A 21,942-nucleotide genomic window follows, 5' to 3' on the forward strand; every position below is an offset into this window, starting at 1 on the left:
ACTATCCCTGCTCCCCCTTATCCAAGCCGAGTCATTTATACTTTAATGAGATTATTTTCCAACTCAACCATTTATCTTTAGTTTCATTTATCCCTTTGCCATCTGGTCCCCTTATGCTTGCGTGTAAGGCTAGTGGCTTTCTTTGTCTAAGTAGATTTGTTAATAGTTTATAATTTTTCTTGTCATGATCATAATATTTATTTTTCACATCAGACAAACTCTTCTGGAGACTTGGAAGAAAGAGATTCCCCCCCTCCCCCATATCTATTTTTAACCTGAAATTTTTGTTTCTGGGACATGTGGTTTTTAAAATAAAGTATTAAATAAAAGGGAATGAGCAAAACTTCCCAAACCAACATATCTTCCCATCCCATTTGCTTCTGCAAACCCTAAACTAGTATTTCATTTAAAGAACTATCTTAGATCGGGCTGGGCCTCACAGCAAATTGTCCAGAAGGTTTGCACTCACTCAAGGTGTGGCCCAGCTTCCCTCCAAACTGAATCTCAAACCAGGGCCAATCCCGTGCCCGGGAGACTTTAACTTCTATCTTTCTCAATCTTCAGTGCTTCAAGTTCTTTTTTATCTTCTGGTTGTTCAAACTCCTCAGCCCCTCCCAATTACTTATGACCTTCTTAATTACTAATCTATCGCTTTCTCAGTAAAATTGATGCTCTTTACTTACCATCACATTATGTTGAGGTTTTTCTTTTTTTTCTTTCCTTTAGTAAAGGACTCTGATACTCCAGTCCTACTCTAATGGACCACTGTGCACCGAGCACCTGTCAGGAGCTTTGAGGAGCCATCTAAGGAAGGCAAGGCTTGGTGGGAAAGCCAGCCCTGCCCTTGGGGCCTGGAACATGATAAACTGTCCTCTCCTGACCTCGACATCTCCATTAGGCCAGCCACTGCCTCTGGCTCGTTCCCCATTGTGGCCCTGGCACCCAGCCACTGCCTGGCGCATAGCGAGCACTCAATAAATAAATGGATGAATGGCCTTATTTTCTAATACACCAACACATGCAACAACATCAACAGAGACTGAAACGGGCATGCTAGGTGAGACAGAACATGAGAATGTTATTCAGTGCGTCTGAGAAAAAGTGATTAAAAAATCAGTGATATCTTGTATTGGTATGCTTCCTAGCTTCTGGAGGGTTTCAAGTCTCCTGCGAGATTTGTATCAACAAGTGTATTTGAAGGACGAAGGAAGCCTCACCAGGTTTCTGTGAGGATTCAAGAGATCATGTATGTGAAGCTGCTCCCACAATGCCCGAAATGCAGTAAGAGCTTTAGAAACAGTTAAGAGGCACCCTTCTTCGCTAGTGACATGACAGATTCAGGTCCAGAACCCAGGGTTTGCGTTTCCTGGCTTATGACAGCATCCTCAGTGTTCTTCCCACACTGTCCTCAGACTGATAGGAACATCGTGAAGGCAACAGGCACGGCACCTTAAGAAGACCACTGATACTCCTCTGCCCCCATCTTGCAGGGGAAAGGGAGGGGGGCATTGCACCCTGTGATTATGGTGATCAGCGCTAAATGGCTGGAAGTCAAGCCTGGGAACCATGCAAACGTTATGGACAATATACCTTCTGGTGATTGCTGCAAGGTCCTCATGCTGATTACCTGCTGGCAGTTCTTTCACCAAATAAATCACAAATAAAGTGAGGCTCCTAAGCCCCAATGACTGAAGCAGGAGCCCTCAGATAACCGAGATCCGTTGCTCGGAGGGACCATGATTACCGTCCAAACTTCTCTTCCCCGAACACATGCATCACTGAGTTACCGTCAGACATTGCACCGATGAGAAATATAATACTCGTGCCCCCTGTGGTTGAGGGGGCTGGAATCAATGCATCATTTTGAGGTGCAGTCCAGGGTTTTTTTTTGTCTGGCCTGAACTTTTTCTGGATTTTTGAGAAAAAACTGAAATAATTTAAGTAGCATCCATTTTCCCTGGCCCTCCCTCCAAGGGCTGTACTTAGTTTACCATTTTTTCTCCGCCCTTTTTCTTGTGCCATCCTCCTGAGGATGTGACTGGCCCACACGTTAGCCTTATAGGTAGGTGAGAGAGATTCCATGCATGTTAAATGGGCCACTGGGCTCCTTGGCTTGTGCATTGGGTGGCCTGGGACAAGGCACTTGGACTCACTGAGGTTTAGTTTCCTCAACTGTAAAATGAAAAGATAAACCTACTTCACCGACCTTTCCTGAGTATTCAATGAGGTGACAAATATGAATCGTCCCTACCCAGGACTGAGAAAGTAGGTTTCCTCATGGCGATAAGGACACTGACATGGTAGAATGTTTGTTACACTTTATCAATTTCTTCCATCTGGATGCACCCACATTATTTGTCCTTCTCTCCAGATAGGCTCTAGGGGGTCTATTCATTTCCCGGAGATGTCACATTTATGTAGAAATCCCTCACTATCTTTGCCATTTTGTTTTCTTCTCGTCACCCAGCCTGCTTCCACTCTAACGGAATGCTTAGTGCCCTATCCTGCCTCATGTTCCTGGTCTCTGCATTTGGAAACCTCTCTTCACTCCTGCCTCCACCCTGGGGCTGCTTCCTTTTCGTTCACGAACACATATTTATTGCGCCAGGTGTTGGGGATGTAGCAGTGAACCAAACAGTCCCTGCTGTCATGGAGTTGGCATTCTACAGGTAGGCATGGGGAGGGAAAAGCAGGTAACTACTAAATAAATCTCTCATATGCCAGGGGCTGGTAGAGTTATAACAAAGAGTAGAGCAGGATAAGGGGATACTGGGATTTAGGTTTAGTGGGGAAGCGTTCTCTGAGGAAAGGACTGTTTGAACATAGTCCTGAAGGACATGTGGCAGGAATCTCACAGAAAGTCTGGAAGAAAGTATTCTAGGAAGAAGGAACAGCAAGTGCAAAGTCCCTGAGGCAGAGCAGGACTAAAATATCCCTTCCCGAGAGAGCATTCCTTGACACCCCTATTTAAATTATGTTCTCTTTCTCAGGGCACGCCATTCTTTTTGGAGTGTTTAATCTCCATTTATGTTTTATATATTAACATATGTAATTTAATTAATCTCCCCCTCTGGATTATAAGCTCCATGAAGGCAGGCTTCATATCTGTTCCCATTGTCCCTTATTTGTGTATCCAGCATTCACCCTCCTGTCTGGTATTTAAATAGTTATTGAATGAATCAATCAATTTTAAATGGTCATTAATGGCAATGTGCAGTGATTTTGCCTCATGTGAGAATTTCCTTTTAGAAATTAGTACATAAGGTGGGAGGAGGGGAGTCTCCCCTAAAGAATTGTCACACTTCTTTCTTTCAGCTAATGAGCAGAAATTGAGTATAATACATCCATTTCTGGTTTGCATGCAAGGATTTTATGCTCAGTAAGGATAATTCAGTTAAGATTTGGGGTTGGCACATTCACCTGTGTTTTTTTTCTTAATGACGAGATTGTGCTTGTATTCTTCTTTTATTAGATTTTTCTTTCTGTGTAATTAAGATATGAATAAAAAAGGAGTGATAGATAATTAGGTAGGTAAAGAAGGAAGAACAGAAGGGGGGAGGAGAGAGAAAAGAAAATATTTCCTCTTTAAGATACATCTTGTCACTACTTTGCAAGTTGAAATTGGAAACATAGCTAGCTCATGCTTTAAATGTTATGACAGCTATGACTAGTGCTTGACATTATCAGGACCAATGCTAAGTATTTTTACATGCATGTTCTCATTAAATTCGCAACAGGTTATAGAGTAGGTATCAATAGCCCCATCTTACAGATAAGTAAATTAAGGAAGTTAATAACTCATAGAAGTTAAATAACTTGTCCTGAAAACAGAAGAAAGTAGAAATGAGTGCCTTCCAATGGCTTGGACAGGGCTGTCAGAATTAAATGTGAGTTGTTGTGATCCTGCCTCCCCTCAAGCTTCCATTCCTCACCCTACTAAGGAGAGGTGCGCCCCTCCAACAGTGATCATAACCTCACCCCAAGGCGCTGATGGGGGTCCTTTACAGACATCCCCTTAACTGCAACAACCCCTGAATGCAGGTACATCCAATGCTCTTTATCTTTAAAGGCTTTAAAAAAAAAAAAATAGCAAAAGAATGCATGACACTGATTGTAAACTAGCAAGCTGGGTGGTGGGAAGCCACTCAGACCTGCGCTAAAAAAGGTGATCATGAATTCAGTGTTGCCAATTCTGAGGGAACTATAAGAAAACACCTAGAGGTTCCAATTGGTCCCAGTAATGAACCAGATCCTTCCTTGCTTTCACAGTGCAGTCGGGTATTTCTCGGTGCTGCTCCCAGCCCTGGGGCTCAGGAACCTCGGGGCAATCCCTGGGACGCAGAATTCCGGGGCTGTGGGCCCAGGCGAGCGGGGCGGCTCCTATGCACACACACACATTCACTCACACACCACACGTGGTCACAAAGCACAGCCGGGCACACACGCTCAGCACCCGCCCAGAAGCGCGCACCTACAAACATCTAAATCACCCATCCACCTACATCAACACCACAACACAGGCGCACGCGACCTCACACACCTCGCCCGCTCACGCACTCACGCCACACACTGGCGCGCAACACACGAGCTAGCACATGCTCGCGCACAGGCTCACACCCCGTGCACACACCCTCTTGCGCGCGCCCAAGCCCTGGCTCACCGGCACACACCCGCGCGTCCCCGCTCACGCCCAGTGCACACACCCTCTTGCGCGCGCCCACGGCCTCGCTCACCGGCACACACGCGCGCGCACGTGCCCTAGCTCACGGGCGCACCCCGCGCGCACACGCACACGCTCACCCCGCCGAGCGGCGAGGGGCGGGGCGGGAGCGGCAGCCAGTGCCCGGCCGGGCGCGGCCAGGAGAGGGCGCGGCGCGGCGCGGGGGAGCGCGGCCGGCGCGGGAGTTGTTTCCCGGAGCCCCGGCCGCGAGACGCTCCGAGGGAGCCCAGCCAGCTCGGGCTGGGCTGGGCTGGGCGGGGCGGCCCGGAGGGAGCACGCCCCCGGGTCACGGCGGCGCCCGCGAGCCGAGCGCGGCGGGGAGCGCGCCATGGACCCCAAAACAGGCGGTGCGGAGGAGGATGACTGCGTGGACTCGGGCGCCGAGACCGGAGGGTGAGCCGCGCCGGGCCGGGCGGTGGGCGGGGGGCGTTCTCCGAGGTGCGCTGCGGCTGCGCCCCGTCCGGGACCTTCCTGGACCCCGCGGCGGAGCCGGAGCAGCTGTGGCCGGTTGGGGCCGCGGGGGCTCTCCCTCCTGCCGGCGGAGGGGCTGTGGCGGGCTGGAGGGGCAGAGCAGCGTGGTCCGTAGCTGCCCCGGGTGGCGCGGGCCCCATCCCCGGCGAGGGGGGGGGAAGTGGAAGGACTCAAGGTTCAGAGTAAACCCCCCACACACCACCCCTTCTTGCCCCCCGTTATCACTGAGATGATGTGGAGTGCCAGGCGAATGCAGTGTCCCCCTGAGATCATCCCTAGAGAGACAAGAGATGCTCTTGCACTTATTTCAACCTTCCGCGAGGACTTTATTCTTCTAACCCCGCCGCTCCCTGGAGTGCGGGATGAGGGGTTGGGGATGAGAAGAGGATAGGACACCTGGCACCTAAAAGTCTTTCAGAAATCCTAGAAGAGGATGACATTTTTCGTTTCATGGCTTTATTGTGCTTGCTGAGACCCCCTCCTCAACGCCTATTTTCCCCGCCGAACTTCTCTGCGCACCTGTCCCAGCCTTGGGTACAGGTGGGATGAAGTTGGTGCTATGATCTAGCCCTGCTTAAAGAAATGTCCTCATCGCTTCAACGGACTCAAACAATTGGCCCAAACCTTTACCTCTGGAGACTAATTACCCTTCTCCCAACGACACCATTTTCCTGAGTGGGACAAAAGATGGAGTATCTTTTAGGAGATCCACCCAGCTCCTATCTCTAGAGGATTTTCCTGTGCAGAGTCAGCAAACGTCCAGGATGCGGGTACTGATCCAGGAGGAAAGGGTGTCCTTTCCTCTCTGGAGAGAACCCTGGTGTTGGGCTGGAGCTGCCCAGACTACAGAAAGCCTCATCCTTGGAAAGTTGGGGAGATTTAGACTAATCTCAGGGCCTGGCAGCCTTGTGAGGACAGGAAAGGAGTCCAAGGCCAGAATGGGCACGAGGGGCTACCCCTGAGAAAGGCTCCCTACACAGTCACTCCTGCCTGCCCAGCCCCACTCTTCCTTGCAGCCTCCACCCATTCCTAGCCCAAATCTGGGACTTTACACCCTACAGCATGTACTCTGCAATGCGTTCTCCCTGTTATCCAAACTTGTGATCATTTATGGTTCACTGTAGAACCCAATTACATTCTGGAGGGGTAACTTGATTCCAAATAGGGAACTCACTTGTTTTTTTCCCCCACACTTTGTGTATGTGGCATTTATCAGCTGAAGATCCTTGACTTTTTTTCCCCTGCCTCTAGTTAGCTAGGCCATGAATAGAAGAAACAAAGCGAAATTAACCAGCTCCTTTTCAGCTGAGTTAAATAAGGCACCAACTGGTCCATTCATTTTCAATTTACAGAGCTCACCTAAAACAGGTTTTTTTTCCAAGGGTTCTCTCTCGGAGAAGTGGAGGGGAAGCCCTGACCGAGGAGCGATTATACCCTGGGATCCCAGTGAAAAGCATGACAGCTGCCAGGGTTGCTGGGAGGGGCTTGCTGAACATACTGACACCAGAACTGCTCTTCACTGCCCCTGTACTAAAGTGTATAGTTGTGACAGAATAGAATTGTTTAAAGAATTCTTATTGCCTGCCTCAGTAGCATCCTTAAGCTAAACATGAAGGTAAAAATGGCATGCACTTAAAGAGTTTCAATGTATAGTTACTAATCTTGTATTTGCCACATATTCCTATATCTCCTGAAGTTTGGTTTGGTTATCAAAAAGCTGTTCATTGTTTCCTTGCTTTTCCAGAACTCGCCCCCAGCTTTCATATAGCTACGTGGGCAGACTTAACACATGTGTACTATCATTATTATTTTTAAAATACAAATCTGATCAGGTCTCTCTCCCAAACGTTTAGTGGCTCTGTCCTCTCTAACATACAAAGAGCTTAGAGTGGCCTACAGGTCCCATTGTGATAGGGTCCACTTTGTCTCTCTGGCTTTGTTTCTCGGCACGTCCGCCTTTGTACCCTGCATCAAGCCACATCAGCAAGGTGTTTCTGATTCTTTGCCTTTGTCAAGCTGCCCCTTTCGCCAGCTCTGCCCTTCTCCACCTGGCATGCCTGTCCACCGGGTGAAACTATCTTCTTTCAAGACTCGGCTCAGGTGACACATCTGCTAAGGCAGGGATCCTCGATTTGAGGTCCATGAATGGCTTCCAGTCATATGCAAGATGATGTTCTTTGTGAATTTTTGCGAGAAGAGACTTATTTTTCATCAGATTCTTGAAGTAGCCTGTGATTTCCCTCCCAACCAAGTTTGGGCAGGGTAGGAGAAGTTTCATTTTCAACATGTTGTGTCCGACGTATTGGGAGACAGCCAATGAAGGATGATGAGCCAGCTGTTGAGTCTATCTAGAGAGAAGGTCAGAGAGGAGGTCGGCATGATGACACTGCATTTGGGAATGGTCAGGCTAAAAATGCAGCCCTAGGAGTAGATTAAATCAATTAAAGACAGTAAATAGCAAACACCTAGCATTTTACTCTGTGCCAGGGACTATCCCGAGCCTTTACATATTTCGTTAACTCATTTGATATTTCAACAACTGTGAAGCAGGTACTGTTTAAGACCAGCCTTGAGAAATGACAGCACTTCAAGGCCAAGTGAAGGCGGAGGAGCTGATAAAGGGGCCTGAGAAAAAGGAGACACGGATACCAAGAGGAAGAATGTGGTGTCCTAGAAGCCAAGGGGAGGAAGGGAAAGGCATCAGCTGTGCCACTGAGAAACTCACTAAGATGAAGGAATGTGAAGTGCCTTTTTTTGCAAATGGAAATAATGAAGGAAAAGGTGGATCCGTGGACAGTGGCAGGGTGGAGCCAGAAGCCAGCTCCGCATAGCTCTAGGAGAGAGTGGACGGTGTGGAAGAGGAGGTAGCTAGAGCACTTTGTCTGAGAAAGGGAGGGGTGAGGAGAGGCAGTAGCTGGAGGGGAGAGTGGGGTGCAGGAAGGATTTCTGAAGCATAGGCAATAGTTAGGCTCCTGTAAAGAGGTGCTAATAGAAAAGACTCTATAAAAAAAGGGAAAGGATAAAGATATAGGAGAAAAACTGATGGTCTGTAATGTCCACTTTCTGAAAAGGTGGAGGCAGATGGACTTCAGACCTCTCAGTTAGATGGGCTTTGGATAGAAGGAGGGACATCTCTCTTCTTATAACTTAGCAAGGAAGATGGGTTTCCGTTCTGGGCAAATGCAGCCCCCTCCCCCAGGAAAATGGAGATTTGAAATAGTTGCTTTGACCATGTTGAGTGAGAACCCAACTGAGATTAATGATTATAAATATAAGAAGGTCCAGTCTAGCTTGCTATCTCTTTTCCTGCAGCAGTGCTCAACCACCTTAGGGGCAGGCAGAGGGAGACAGACGGTGACTGGTTGAGATCATCAAGGTTTGGGAGAGAGGGACTGTTGCCAGGCAGGTGTGAACAAAACACAGGAGCAAGGGATTTGGGAGTATGGGTGGAACTGACTGTGGATCCTTCTTGGCGAGGTGATCAAAGAGAAGGTTCCAAGAACCTTTTGGGTCCCACTGCCAATGGGCAGATAGTACTGATTGCTTTGAAAGTGACAGTCAAGAGAGTCAGGCTGCTGGGGTTCAACTCCGTGCCCTGAGTTTTTTATTCTGTAAAATGGGGTGACAGTCTCTCACAGGGTGGTTGTGAGAACTAAATTAGTCTATATATTAAAGCCTCTAGAACAGTGCCTGGCATAAGTGAACCCTCAGAAAATTATTTCTCATCATACTATTAATATTGTTATGAAGAACATTCCAAATGATGAACTTAGAGTTTTATATAATAAAAATGTATATTTCCAGGTGCACTCAAGATCCTGTGTTCTTTCTACTCATCACAGTAGGTGCTCCGATGTTTTTAAATGCCCTAAGCAATTTGATCATCCCGTTCAGAACATCTGCGAGACAATAGGACATGTCCCAATATTATTATTTTACAGATGAGGAAATGGAGGTTCAGAGGGTGCATGACTAGTTCGTGGCCTAAATTGAAGCCTGAGTTTCCGGCATGCTTCCCACCTAGCGAAGTTGCCTCTCAAAAAGCCATTGATTGGCAATTAATTCCTGATTCCTGCTCAGACATCTTCTTTTGCTTGAAATGCTATCTTTGCTGTCTGGCCCACCTAGTACAGGCCAAGCTAAAAGCAAACTAGCATAGTTCTGTGGCAATTGATGTCATTTTGAAGCTACCCTTTTCCAAATGCACTTGAAGACAAGCTTTGTGCTTCTGTGGATTTTTCATTAGAAAAAACTGGCAAGCCAGCTATTGACCATGGTAAACTATCTTAAGAAACAGAATCCCTTAACAGAGGGACAGGCAGTGTTTTTGAAAACTGAAATAAAAGACAAAAAGTAAGACGAATGCTTTTTAATGGGTGTTTCATTAGTGATGTCTCCCAGATATGGTGTCTGAGCCACTCTTTCAAATATGACCATATCTAATGCATTATTTTAATTCAGAAGTTTGTCTGGCACTAATGAACCTCCACCTCCCTGTCACCTGTCACTGAGCTTCTGAAAACCTAGTCATACCCTACCCTTTGGGACCTCCAATTGATACTTCACTGTGATTTAGAGATAGCAAACAGTTCACAGGTCTAGAGTGTATAAGCAGGTGAATGGGAAAGAATCGGGGGAATAAATTTGAAGATGGGACAGGTTTAGAGAACAGTAAAAGGGGAAATCTTGGCAGGGAAGACAGGATGATCTATTAGGTACTCTATTATCTTTGTGTTCAAGGTGGAGCTAGTTAGCTCTAAATTACCATGGCATCTAATTCAATGGACTGAGAGTTAACAGATGAGGTCCGTGATGCATTGAGCTGATGTTTTACAGAAACGTCAAGATCAATATTACTGAAATGCCAAGATCAATTCTTATGCCAAGATTTTCCTGGAAAAGAGAATTTAAGAAGGTATTGTGTATATATATATATATATATATATATATATATATATATATATATACACGATATATATATATACCTATATATATAGGCAAGTAGGCTGCTGACAGTGATAAACTGTCCTAATTGCAGACCCCTTTATACTTAACCCTTATATGTATAATTGTAATTAAAATACAGTCAAGAGACTGTCTAACTTTCTGGTCATTATTGGTAGAGATACCAAATAAATGTAATATTTGTAAATGTATCTATATATGTATCAGGTGTGTGAAAATATATAATCCTTGCATCATTCTGCTTATCTGTATCATGTGCCCATACATTTTTCTTCCTAAAATTCATGGATTCACCTCTCATGCTTCATTCCCTCAGAGTTGAATGTTTTGTTCAGAGCTAGGTGGGTAAATTCTCAGGATGTAAGACCAGTAAACAGGATTCACAAGGCAGGTACCTTATTGCTGTTCCCTCCTATCCTAAAAAAGCTGGGGATAACGTACCCCTCCAGAGAACTAGAGTCAGTATCTGAAATCATTTGAACCTGTTTAAGCACAAAATTGTTTTAAGCTTTACAGTTTGTCTTTCACCAGTAATATTTCCAGTAAATAATCTTTTGGAGTTATTTGGAATGTACTTTATGGGCTATAAAAGTGTTTGTACCTTGACTCAGTTCCTGTTTCCCCTCATGATCATTTTTCTAAGGAAAAGAAAGTAAATATCAAACTATATATATATATATAAGTATCTCATCATCATGTGCTTTGCAAAAGTGAACAATCAAAAACAATCATATAGCAAACAAAAGGCAAATGGTTGAATAAATTATGGTACATCACTTTATCTAAAATTATAATTACAGGAACTATGTAGCAGCATGTTGTGGTGGTGTGTAGTAAAAAGAGCAGTTTAAAATTGTATCTCCCATCATTATGGCAACTGTGTACAAATTACATAAACAGGATCAGAGGCTGAAAAGCAACGTGAGGTTTTAGGGGACTTTTCTTCCTGTTTGATTTCCATTTTGATGGTAGACAGGGGTGGAAATTGGGGTGATGGATGAGATTGCAGAGCTGGGCAGAGACCATCATTCATGAAAAGAGGGGTTTGTGTCATGCTTGAACTTCATCCAGAGAGTGACATGACCTGATTTGTGCTTTGCAAAGATTGGCTGCTGTTCGGGGAAGGAACTGGAGTGGAGCAAGAGTGACAGGAGACTGACCAGCTGGCAGGCCTGACCCAGGCAGTGCCTTTAGTCACAAGAAATATATGCGGAGAGAAGCATGGCAGGGACATTTGCTTTGCTAGCACCTGTCCTAAAATACTACCATTATACCTTAAGATTCTCAAAATAGGTTTCACATGTAAATTTCATTCTACATTCATCTCCATCTGTATGCGGATCTTTAAAATATACGCGTTTGTGGGGGCGCCTGGGTGGCTCAGTCGGTAAGCGTCTGCCTTCGGCTCAGGTCATGATCCCAGGGTCCTGGGATCGAGCCCCGCATCGGGCTCCCTGCTCAGCGGGAAGCCTGCTTCTCCCTCTCCCTCTCTCCCTCTCTCCCTCTCTGCCTCTCCCCCTGCTTATGCACGTTCTATCTCTCTCTTTCTGACAAATAAATAAATAAAATCTTAAAAAAAAAAAAAATATATACGCGTTTGTGAAACCCATCTGCCTCAGGAATATTTGGAAAATCCTAGCTGAAAATACTGACAAATTTCTAATAATAAAATGAATAGGGGTGCCTGGGTGGCTCAGTCGGTTGAGCGTCTGCCTACAGCTCAGGTCATGATCTCAAGGTCCTGGGATCGAGTCCCACATTGGGCTCTCTGCTCAGCGGGGAACCTGCATCTCCCTCTGCCTGCCGCTCCCCCTGCTGGTGCTCTTCCTCTCTCTCTCTCTCTCTCTCTCTCTCTCTCGTCAAATAAATAAATAAAATCTTTTTAAAAAATGAATAGTCCAATCACACATTCCCATTGAACGTTTTATTTGAATTGTCATGAAATTTCTTTAAAGCCTGGCCATCTTAAGATGATCATATTGGAATGGGATTGTTTTGTTGTTGTTTGTACCACAGTAGATGCTTGTTGAGCATTTGTTGCATTCACACACAGTTACATTTCTAAGTTTTGTCCTAAAGTTAATTTATGTCCTGCCTGGTTCCAGAAAGAACTGAATGCACCAACGCTGGGGGTGACTGATCCTGACCATCCTCTCTCGCATCTCCGTCAGCCAGCGTGTCGCCATGCTCTAGCCAGTCCTTCTACCTTCCAGTTCCTGCCTTGCCATCACCCTGCACTCCTACTTCAGGTCCACTGTTCGCCTCCTGGGCTCCTCGCCAATAGTGTCACTTTAGTTTCCTAACCAATAACATAAAGTAGTGGATGAGATATAGGCAGATGCAGTCTGTAATACATAAAGGGATATGCAAATGTTAATAGTTGCTATTCTTTTCAGCCTTAAGATTCAGTGATTCTGTAACTACTAAAGCATTTCATTTGAAAAGAGAAAACTACATGTCATTTTTCTTCCATTTTGTTCCCCTACCAATAAGTGCATCATTTTACGTGAGCAATGTAGGTTATTTTAACTAGTGAGAGGAATGCTTTTTATGATTTTTTCTTGAAGTTTTGTATGTACTTTTTTGGTGTGGTAACAAAGTCAGTGGAGGAAATATTGGATGACTTAAGAAAGGCACATGACCTGTACCCCTGAAACAAATAATATATGTTAAATAAATAAATAAATAAAAATAGGAAAAACTTCTAGTATCAAAAAAAAGGACATGAGGCTAAGTAAATAAAAGGGGTGTATCTGTGGAAAATTAAACATAATTAACTACTTTATATGCATAACCATGTCCCCTGACTACCACCTTGAAGAATAAATCCCTATGTGCCTGAGAGATTAATTCCCTACTGAGAATGACTTTGGGACACTGGGGGGAGAAAACCAAGAGCTTCTATACCAAATATGTTGCCAGAGAGGGAAGGCTTCCCAGCCACACAAGTAGAGCAGAAACTTAGAAGAGATTAGGCAGGCAGATCCTTGGCCAGATGCCCATTCTCACAGAGGCTGAGTGCCAGGGGCTGGTTTTTCAGCCTAGAAACTGATGGGTAATTTCACCCTGGCCCTAACCCTGCCTTTTCCTTTTCCCTATCACAGCCCACATCCTGTTACTGTCATGTGCAGCAGGATTTCTTCTGAGCTGGAACTGAAATCAGTCAAACATCATTGTGCCTTTGTGTTTCCTGATGGCCAGCCAGACCCTGCATGTGGAAGCAAGCCCTCACAAGCCAGGGTCCCCTCACACTGCCACCAAGGTCCATCACCGCTCTGCTTATGTCAGCAAAGAAACATCTCCCCACGATGCCGTGCTAACTCGAAGGGTGCTCATTTGCAGTGATTTTACCTTTGGGGCGTCATGAGCCCCTTTGAGAATCGGTTGAAAACTTCGAGCCTTCTCCCCAGAAGAATAAGCTTCCATTTGAGAATTTGCCAATGGATTTAGATAGTTCGGGACTCAGCTGGTTTCCCTTCTTGGAGATTCACAGAGTCCATCTGAAGGACCCCTGATTTCTAAAGTGCTTTGAACGTGTTGCCTTCAAAGTCAGACATAACTTTTTTTTTTGCACGAAAGCCCTCAGCAATACGGTTTTTAATTTGCAGCATATCCTTACCATGTAAATGCTACTTACCACTGACTGTTTTTAAAATTCTAGCTTGAGGAACTCATTTGGGTACAGAAAAATAGTGTCTAATCCTACTAATACTAAGGTTTTGTGTTTCAGGTCTGACTACAGCCACATGTCCTCCACCAGCAGTAAGTATGGTTTAAATGTCCTTCAGCACTGGCTTCTCAATCCTGTCTGTGTAACCCATGCTTTCACGGAAGAATCACCCAAGGGATACTTGCCAAAGTGTGTGATACAGAATCCTCTGACTCTAAAAGTTGGGGCTCTTCCTGGAGAATTTAACTGCTCCTTGATTTCAGAACTAGCTATGCAGCTACTTTCCCTATGGAAATTGAGCCTAGAGCAACCAGCCCGGGCTTTGTTAGGATAGATGCTTGTAAAACAGCTTCTCCAAATAATCGAATAATCAGAAGTAACTCATTCATTCACCAAACATTTATCAAATACCTGCTGCCCACAGGCTAACAGCCCAGAGCACATGCATTAGACCCCTGGGTGGCCCCAGTTCATCTGTTGGGCCAATGTCCTGCCTTGTATTTCTGCATCTGCAGGCAGATATCATAGGTGATTATCAGATATGGTTTAAAAAAGGTGATTGGGAATATGTTTATAAACATAAGCATAGAAAAAGATGTCTGTATTAAATACTAATTGACAGGTAAATCTATTCATGGGAAATTAGGCCTTATATCTAGGAACAATTTGCAGTGATTAAGATCACTACGTAAATGACCAGAGCCATTCAGATTAATTAAACACCTATTTTAAAATAAAAAATTTCTTACAATGAAAGCCCTGACTATTTGAATCAGTAAATACTGAATTGTTTTTTTTTTCTATCTTCCCTGTTAAACCCTCAATTCTAAATAGTACCCAAATGGAAAGACACTTAATTGGATTATTCTATTTATTGATGTTCTGGTTTAGTTTTCCTTTGCAATAAGAGACTGTGCAGAAAGCTGTATTTCTGGAATTGTAATTTAGTGTAAAATTATATTTAGTTATTAGTATAACTGCATCGAGTAATCTCTGATCATTTCAACCAACTGGAGACCCAACATTGCCCCTTAGTTATTAAGAATCATTAGTAATAATGAGAATAATGCTCCAGTGATTTGCATTCCCTCCCTGAAGCTTCTGCATTCCTAAAAATCAGGGAAAGCTCTCTTGAACTCTCTCTCTCTATGCTGCCATTTTCATTCCACTCAGTTTTGCCCAGAAGCTACATATCTTTAAGAATGATTTTTATGAAATACTTGCCCAAAGCCTTTGCTCAATTTGTAGCTCTCAAATCAGTCCTCTGGGTCACAACAAAGCACCTCTCTTGTCAGCGAAACTGGTAATTTTGTTTGGGAGGCTTTCCTCTCTATTATTTTAATTGCGATCTCAGAGTTGGAATTTCTCTTAGTGCAACTGGGATCAATAGCCTTTTATTGCTCTTCCTTTTCTCTTTAAATATCTGGTGATTCCTGCATCAGTCTTCAGTGTTGGGACCTCTTGGTGAAGATGTATATGTGTTTCATATTCGAGTTAGGAAATGTATTTGGCTATAAATAATAGAGGAGAAAATAATGACATAAGTCGGCGTTTGTTTTCCTCTAACATAAAAAAAAAAAAAAAGCTCAGAGAAGGCCATGCAGGTCTGATGTGGAAGCTCCTTTCATCGTTCTGCTTGGATTTTGGCTTCTGTCCTTAGAGTTGCCTCAGAGTTACAAAATGGCTGCCTCGACCACAGGCATCACATCCTTGTTCTGGGCAGGAAGAAGGGGTGAGTGGGTACTGCTGGGCCCCTGGCTGTCTTTGTCTAATGTTTGCCTGGCCTGCCTCTCCTCCCAACCAGGAGCATAAACCCTGACCACACCCAGATGCAGGAGAAGGCCCCTTTAGCAGTCAGTAAAGGTAACAGAGTGGACCCTTTCTGAAAAAGAAAAAAAAATTAAGTCTGAAGTCTTAAATCTATCCTTTAAAACATAGGTTTGACAGCGCTACAATCATAGAAACTATTTTCCAAGTAGATTTTAAAAACAGCTTTTCCCCACAAACTAGACAATCACACTCAGAGGACTGAGTAGAGAGAAGGTTGATAAGCTTACTCTCCATCCTGAATGATGTAGTTCCAGGGTCACTCTCCTTGCCAGCACCCTCTATGTGACCAGCAGAACCCACAGAGCTGACTTGTCAGTCTTCCCCTTGTGGGTCCTGAGAGTGGCTCCTGCATCTCATTGTCGTTCCCCCCCCACCCCCCCACCCTTGGGCAGCCTCTCTGAATGGCTTGTTTCTGAGCACTTCCTGGTGGGAATTTGAGCACTGGTTCTAACCACTCGCTGTTAGGAGATGGGTTTTTCTGTCTACTGGTGATTCCTGTTCAGCGTTCCCATGATGCTCTTTTACCTGTTTGTGCCTGAGTTCATGGGGGCGTGAGCACTTCCTTGAGTTGAGCTAGGGTTGGAGTCTCTCCAGAGCCGGAGTTCATCACTGCTAGAGCTGACAGGAAAGCTTTCTCCCCAAGCAAGAGTGGCTATTCAGGTGTCTTTTCCCTCAGAACACAGGGGCTGTTTCCTCAGGCTGCCTGCCCCTGACGGAAGAAGAAGGAAGGTCCTCACCAAGAGAAAGTACAAGAGCAGTGGTGTGAGAGTGAGGTCTCCTAGGTCCTAGTCCTGGTATGGAGTCCGGGCGGGCATGGGGGCCATTGGGCCTTCTGTTTTTCCTTGACCTCCTGGGTCCCAGAATCACATTCCCATCGATTGTGACTGATGTCACTTTCAACTCTGGTGGAAGTGGCTGAGGGGGCTTCTTTAATGGACGGTTGTGTTCTATAAATTGGGTAAATTTTTTTTTCTACTTACCGTGGGTCCATTTGCCTTTTTGAGACTGACAGGGCTGACAAGCTTTTCCCTTATGTTTTCTGCAAAGCTAAATACACTGTTAAGCCTCAGATCTCAATAAATCATAATACTTCCTAAGAAAGATGAATTTAATTTATACTCTCGGAATCTTAGGTGGTTTTTCCAGAAACCTGGGTAGAAGATCGTCAAAGCGCTATGTACAATTTGCATTCTTAAGTGATTTAAATAAAAAAGGGAAATTTTATAAATAGGATAAAAGAAAAACAATAATTATACCAGGGGGAAGAAAATCAACTGTGCCACGTAATGATAATGAAATTCCCATCATGTATGATTGAATATTTTCATTCAAATAAAGATTATAATCATACTTGGAGAATTTCTCTTAGAAGATGCTGGGAGCTGAAAAATGATATTTTTAGGACAGTGTCACATTTCTTGAGAATCTCTAGCCCCAGGATAATGCCAGTAGGAAGGGGTCAAAGAGTTCACTAGTTCTCTTTATTGGATACTATTCCTCTATTAGCCCTCCTAATTTGTGCCTTAAAACTGCGCCTTCTCGAAACTCAGGTATAGTCATTAACTCTTTACCTGGCCCTTACAGATGGCCCATGACAGTGGGAATGCTTCACAATTTTGTGCCCCTTCATACTTTTCAAAAACACAAATGTTAAAAGATGAGTCAAAGTGATACAGGGGCCCTTGGCAATGCCCTGAGGAATTCCCCATATCTGAAATTACGGATAAATGGCCATGAACGGTGTGTTCTGCTGATTCAAGCCCAGGACCACGTACCAAGCTGTGCAAAACAGGGACACCTCATAGGTGGGCGGAAGTCATGGGATCTGTTCTGCCACCCACCCAGGCCTCAGATTCCTGCCCTCCTCTTGTTTCCCTGGCTTGCTTTTCCTAGCTTCCTGCTCTGTCCTTCCAGGGACTCAGGTAGCTTCCCCGTGTCCTGCCTGCATTCTCCTTGCTGGCCACGAGCTCCCCCAGGCTGTAGGGCCAGTGGAGTTCTGTCCCCTCAGCTGTCCTGGGGCCACCATGTCTGTGACCTGCCCTTGAGGGCAGCCCCGAACAGGCCCAGCTGATGCTTTGGGCCCCTGGACACGCTCTCTTCTTGAGGAAGAAGGGTCCAGTGGATTGCAGCTGTTTTTCAAATAGGAAAGTCAAGTGTCTTAGTTAATTGCAAGGCCTTGTGGCTGGTCTTGAGCCACCACAGGGGCTTGTGGGTCCTGCCTCACCGCTGTGTGGGAGGACCTCTCATCCCTCCCCAAGGCTGCCTTGTCTCATGGGTGCATCTTTCCACATAAATACCATTGCCTCCCCTTCATTTCTCCACAGTCTCATCATTTCCTTGAAGTTTTAGGATATCGAAGCATCGTATGTTTTTAATTTTGTCTTTGGCCACATCTGTGCCTCCCCTCAGTGTGGAGGGAAAGATAAGCTCCTTGTGATTTAATTAATAAACAAAGGCAAGGAGCTCTGGAAGCAACCTGTTGAAAAGACATGACTGCATTCTGTGCAACTCATCGCTGATGGGGAATGTTTAAGTAAAAATGACCCGTGTCTCTGTATCCAAGAGCTAAATTCAGACAGGATAAGGAAATATTCATTATTTTTTTTCTGTTTTCTTGAGAGGAGATAACTTATTGACAGACTGACGTTTTAAGGCCAGTTGTCCAAATAAGGAAGGTCAACATCTTGGAAGAGGTGGTAGTAGCCAACTGAACTTTGGTCCGTTTGTAAATTTCATAGTTTTCATTTTTTTTTCTTCTGTGTACAATACTTTCCCCATTATGATTTTCAGTAAATGTTCTTTTAGGGTCTTATTTCATAAGATCTAGGCAAAACCAAGATCTATTCATTAACCCTTTTGAAGAACAATTTTAGCCATTGCATGTGTATAATTCTGTGACCAGTATGTAGTTGGCAATGGACACAGGTTTGCAAAAAAACCAAAACACCCACCCATCCATCCCCAGCCTCACACTCCTGTTGCAGTTAAAACATCACAAGAAAAGTCACCAGTTTTCTCTAACTTAGAATATAGCCTTTTAGGCAAAGTTAGTTATGGATGGTAATATGGTCTGTGAGGTGGATCGGACAAATCTTAAGTAACTCATTTTAGGCCTGTCACTACTGACACCCATTTCCTACTTCCTCGGTTTCCAGAGGGCTCATTAGTGATACTAAGGATGTTTGATATACTTTCATAAACCCAACAGTTGACATAAAACAAATCAAAGCATAGGGGAAGCACTAATTTCAGAGTGGAGGAAAATCACGGTTTTGAATCTCTACTTGGTCACTTCATTGAGCCAGGAACACTTAATTTTGCAGCATCCAGCAAGTGAACCCCAAATAAGAACGATTGCCCTTTTTAGTACGTTTAAGAGCATGTTCTGGCACAACGGTCATGTTCCTGTGCAGAACTGCTCTCAAAGGAGATTCAGGGTAACCTACTGCACAGAATGAATCTGCAGCCCTAGGCAGGCTCTTCATGAGTGGCCTTGTGTTGGACCATGGTGTCCCTGATAACACAGCCCTCCTCCGTATGTGGCCATGGCTGCAGAGACCAACCAGAAATCATTAAGATGTTTTGCATGTGGAAAGATCAGTCTGATTTCCTTGTCCATTGTGTCCTATGGCTCTGCCTTCCACAGACGCTGTAGGATTAAAGCTTTCACTCAGAAGTCCCTATCATATTCCCTGGCAATAGGCATCTGGTATACCTACTCACTGGTACAGCCGCTGCTCCGATCACTATGCGGGAAAGAACCCCCAAGGCTTCTTCCCTCCTCCTAGGAATGCATTGGTCTCACTCCAGCTTGCCCTGATCGTTGCAGAGAGGGCCTTGGTGGTGGAGGCTCTTCCCATGCCCCCAAGCATTGAGGCTTTCTGTGGCAAGCATGGCTTCAGGTTTGAGACACTCATTATGTTCCTGGACTTTCTTCTTAGAGCTGGAGCCACTTAGCATGTAGCTTGTAGGTAACTCTAATAAAAAGGCCACAGTTGTGGGTGTGTCATTTTTTGGCAAGTCTTGGTCTTGAAGCCACTCGGGTAGAGGCTTAACCACAGCCTGAGAGTCACAGAATGCTAGCTGGTGCAGCTTGGGGTCCACTTACTCTGCATTTTGTCAGCTGCCCAGGGAAAGTATTCTGGGCCTGGCAGAGCATATAAGTCACCATACTGGAAAACTTGCTGCTCAGAGTATGGTCCACGGACCCCTGTATCAGCATCACCCTGGCTGGAGCTTATTAGAAATGTGGAATTCCAGGCCCCACCCCCAACCTCCTGAGTCATGTGAGTTGTTTGTACTGAAATTTTGAGGAGCACTAATCTAGCTCATCTCCCCAATCAGCAAGATTGCTCTTAAATCCCTGATAGATATGGTCTATCCAAATTTCTTTTAGATTCTAATTTTTAAGGGCATAATCTGTAGGCCCTAAGATTTGCATAATGTCTAGGTGAGAAAAAATTTCACTTGACAAATATTTAAATTATGAATTATTGATCATTTAAAAGAAGAAAATTGTGTTCCTCTACTGAGTGGTTTATTTGAAAACATAGAATTTGTCCTTTATCAGGCAAGCTAGAGGTGTGGGTTTGGGATTTCTTTTTTTTTTTTTTTTTTTTGAGAAGCAGGCAGCAGCCTTATCTGTAAGATCACAGAGTAGTAAATGAAGCCTGAGATGAATGAGCTGAAAGCTAGTGGATTTAGACAGTTATTTGACAGTGTGGGTTCTGTATGGCCAAAATCCTCTGCACAGGAACCTGAAAGGCTAAGCAATATTGGTATTTGGCAGTTGATAAGAAAAAAGCAATAACCAAAGATACACACAGGAAATCAAAGGGTGAAGACAATATACCATACAGACAACTGCTTTGATGCTGTTACACTGGCATCCATTCCCCAAAAAATACGGTGTAGTCCTACTGGCTCCAAAGATAAGTTTTAATTGTGTGATTTCAACTACATAGAGATTGTCAATTTCTGTCCAGGATATGAAAGAAAAATGAAGGAAGGCTTCTCACAACCACATTTTCCCTGAGAAGCTGATGTGTGACACTTCAGGGACAGCTGGTCTACCAGGGTCATTGGGACACTCCCCCCCCCCGCCCCAACCACCAAGGGAGAGAACACAAGTGAATAGCTTCCATCCCACATTCCTAAGATGCTTGGTGCTTTTCCCCAATTTTAAAATATTATTACTCAAATAATATATAGTCATTGTCAAAAAATCAGAAAATACAAATTAGCAAAAAGAGAAAAACTCAGATTCCTGCCGTCTAGAAACAATCAATAGTCATAATTTGGTGTCTGCTTTTATCGATTTTTTTCTGAGCACCTGTATTACTATAGATATATATTATTAGCAAAAATAGTATTGTATAGTTTTATAGTCTCATTTTCTAATTAAGCATATGTGAACTTCTTTGATATCAGTAAACTTCTACAATAGTTTGAATATATGGTATTCCATTATATTTCTGTGTATTCACCAGTGCCCTGTTGTTGGTACTATAGGTTATATTTACTTTTTTATTATTATAAACAGCATTGCCAGGATTATTTTTATACAAGTCCTTGTGTGTATATCCTTCATTATTTCCTTAGGATAAATTCCTTCAAGTGGAATTGCTGAGGTAAAACGGGTTGTTTACTTTTTCAAGCTTTTGATGCTTCCTGCCAGGTCATTCTCTAGAGGTACCATTTCACTCTCCCAGTGGCATGGATGAGAGCACCAGGGTCTCATAAAAATGGTGATTTTTGTTAATGAAAAACAATACGGATGGATACACACACACACACACACACACACACGCAGTAACAATGGGCAAAAGTGCTCTGAAGAGTAGGTGATAGACAGGGAGACTCTTGGGTTTTAGAGACCTGCAACTTGAAGTCTTGTCTGTATTTCTCATGAAAAGAACGGTATCATTTACTGTGACATTAGGCGGTGGTACCATCAGTCCTCTGCATAGGCTTTATGGAACGTATTTCCCACTCCGGTGGACAATCTCTATCTTTATTCAACATCAGTACTTTTGGCATTAACTTCTGATGACGTTACAAGTTGGACGTATTTGGGGAATATTGTGCAAAAGCCAGGTCGTACCCACTAAAGTTTACAATATTCAGAATTGATTAGGAAAGCAAAGAGGATCCCACCAGTCTTCCTTCCTTCTTCCCTTCTTTGTAAACCTTCTGTCCTTCCTCCATGTTGATCAGACTTCTCTTTTGTACAACATACTGGTTATGGAAGGGAAGGAATATTCCATCTGCTCTGGTTCCCCCTTGC

The 21,942-nt window shown here is 44.3% G+C and overlaps 1 protein-coding gene across 1 annotated transcript in view; it reads left to right on the plus strand.

Annotated features, from left to right (window-relative positions):
* The first annotated feature begins 4,783 nt into the window (after nucleotides 1-4,783).
* FAM124A (family with sequence similarity 124 member A) overlaps nucleotides 4,784-21,942 on the plus strand; it is a 120,271-nt gene continuing 103,112 nt past the window's right edge. The window contains exons 1-2 of the mRNA XM_036080902.2: nucleotides 4,784-5,113; nucleotides 13,887-13,918. Coding sequence (XP_035936795.1) covers nucleotides 5,049-5,113; nucleotides 13,887-13,918 — 97 coding nt within the window. The 5' untranslated portion in view covers nucleotides 4,784-5,048. The remainder of the gene's footprint in view (nucleotides 5,114-13,886; nucleotides 13,919-21,942) is intronic.

Source organism: Halichoerus grypus, chromosome 4, assembly GCF_964656455.1.
Source record: "Halichoerus grypus chromosome 4, mHalGry1.hap1.1, whole genome shotgun sequence".
In the NCBI taxonomy this organism is placed as follows: Eukaryota; Metazoa; Chordata; class Mammalia; order Carnivora; family Phocidae; genus Halichoerus; species Halichoerus grypus.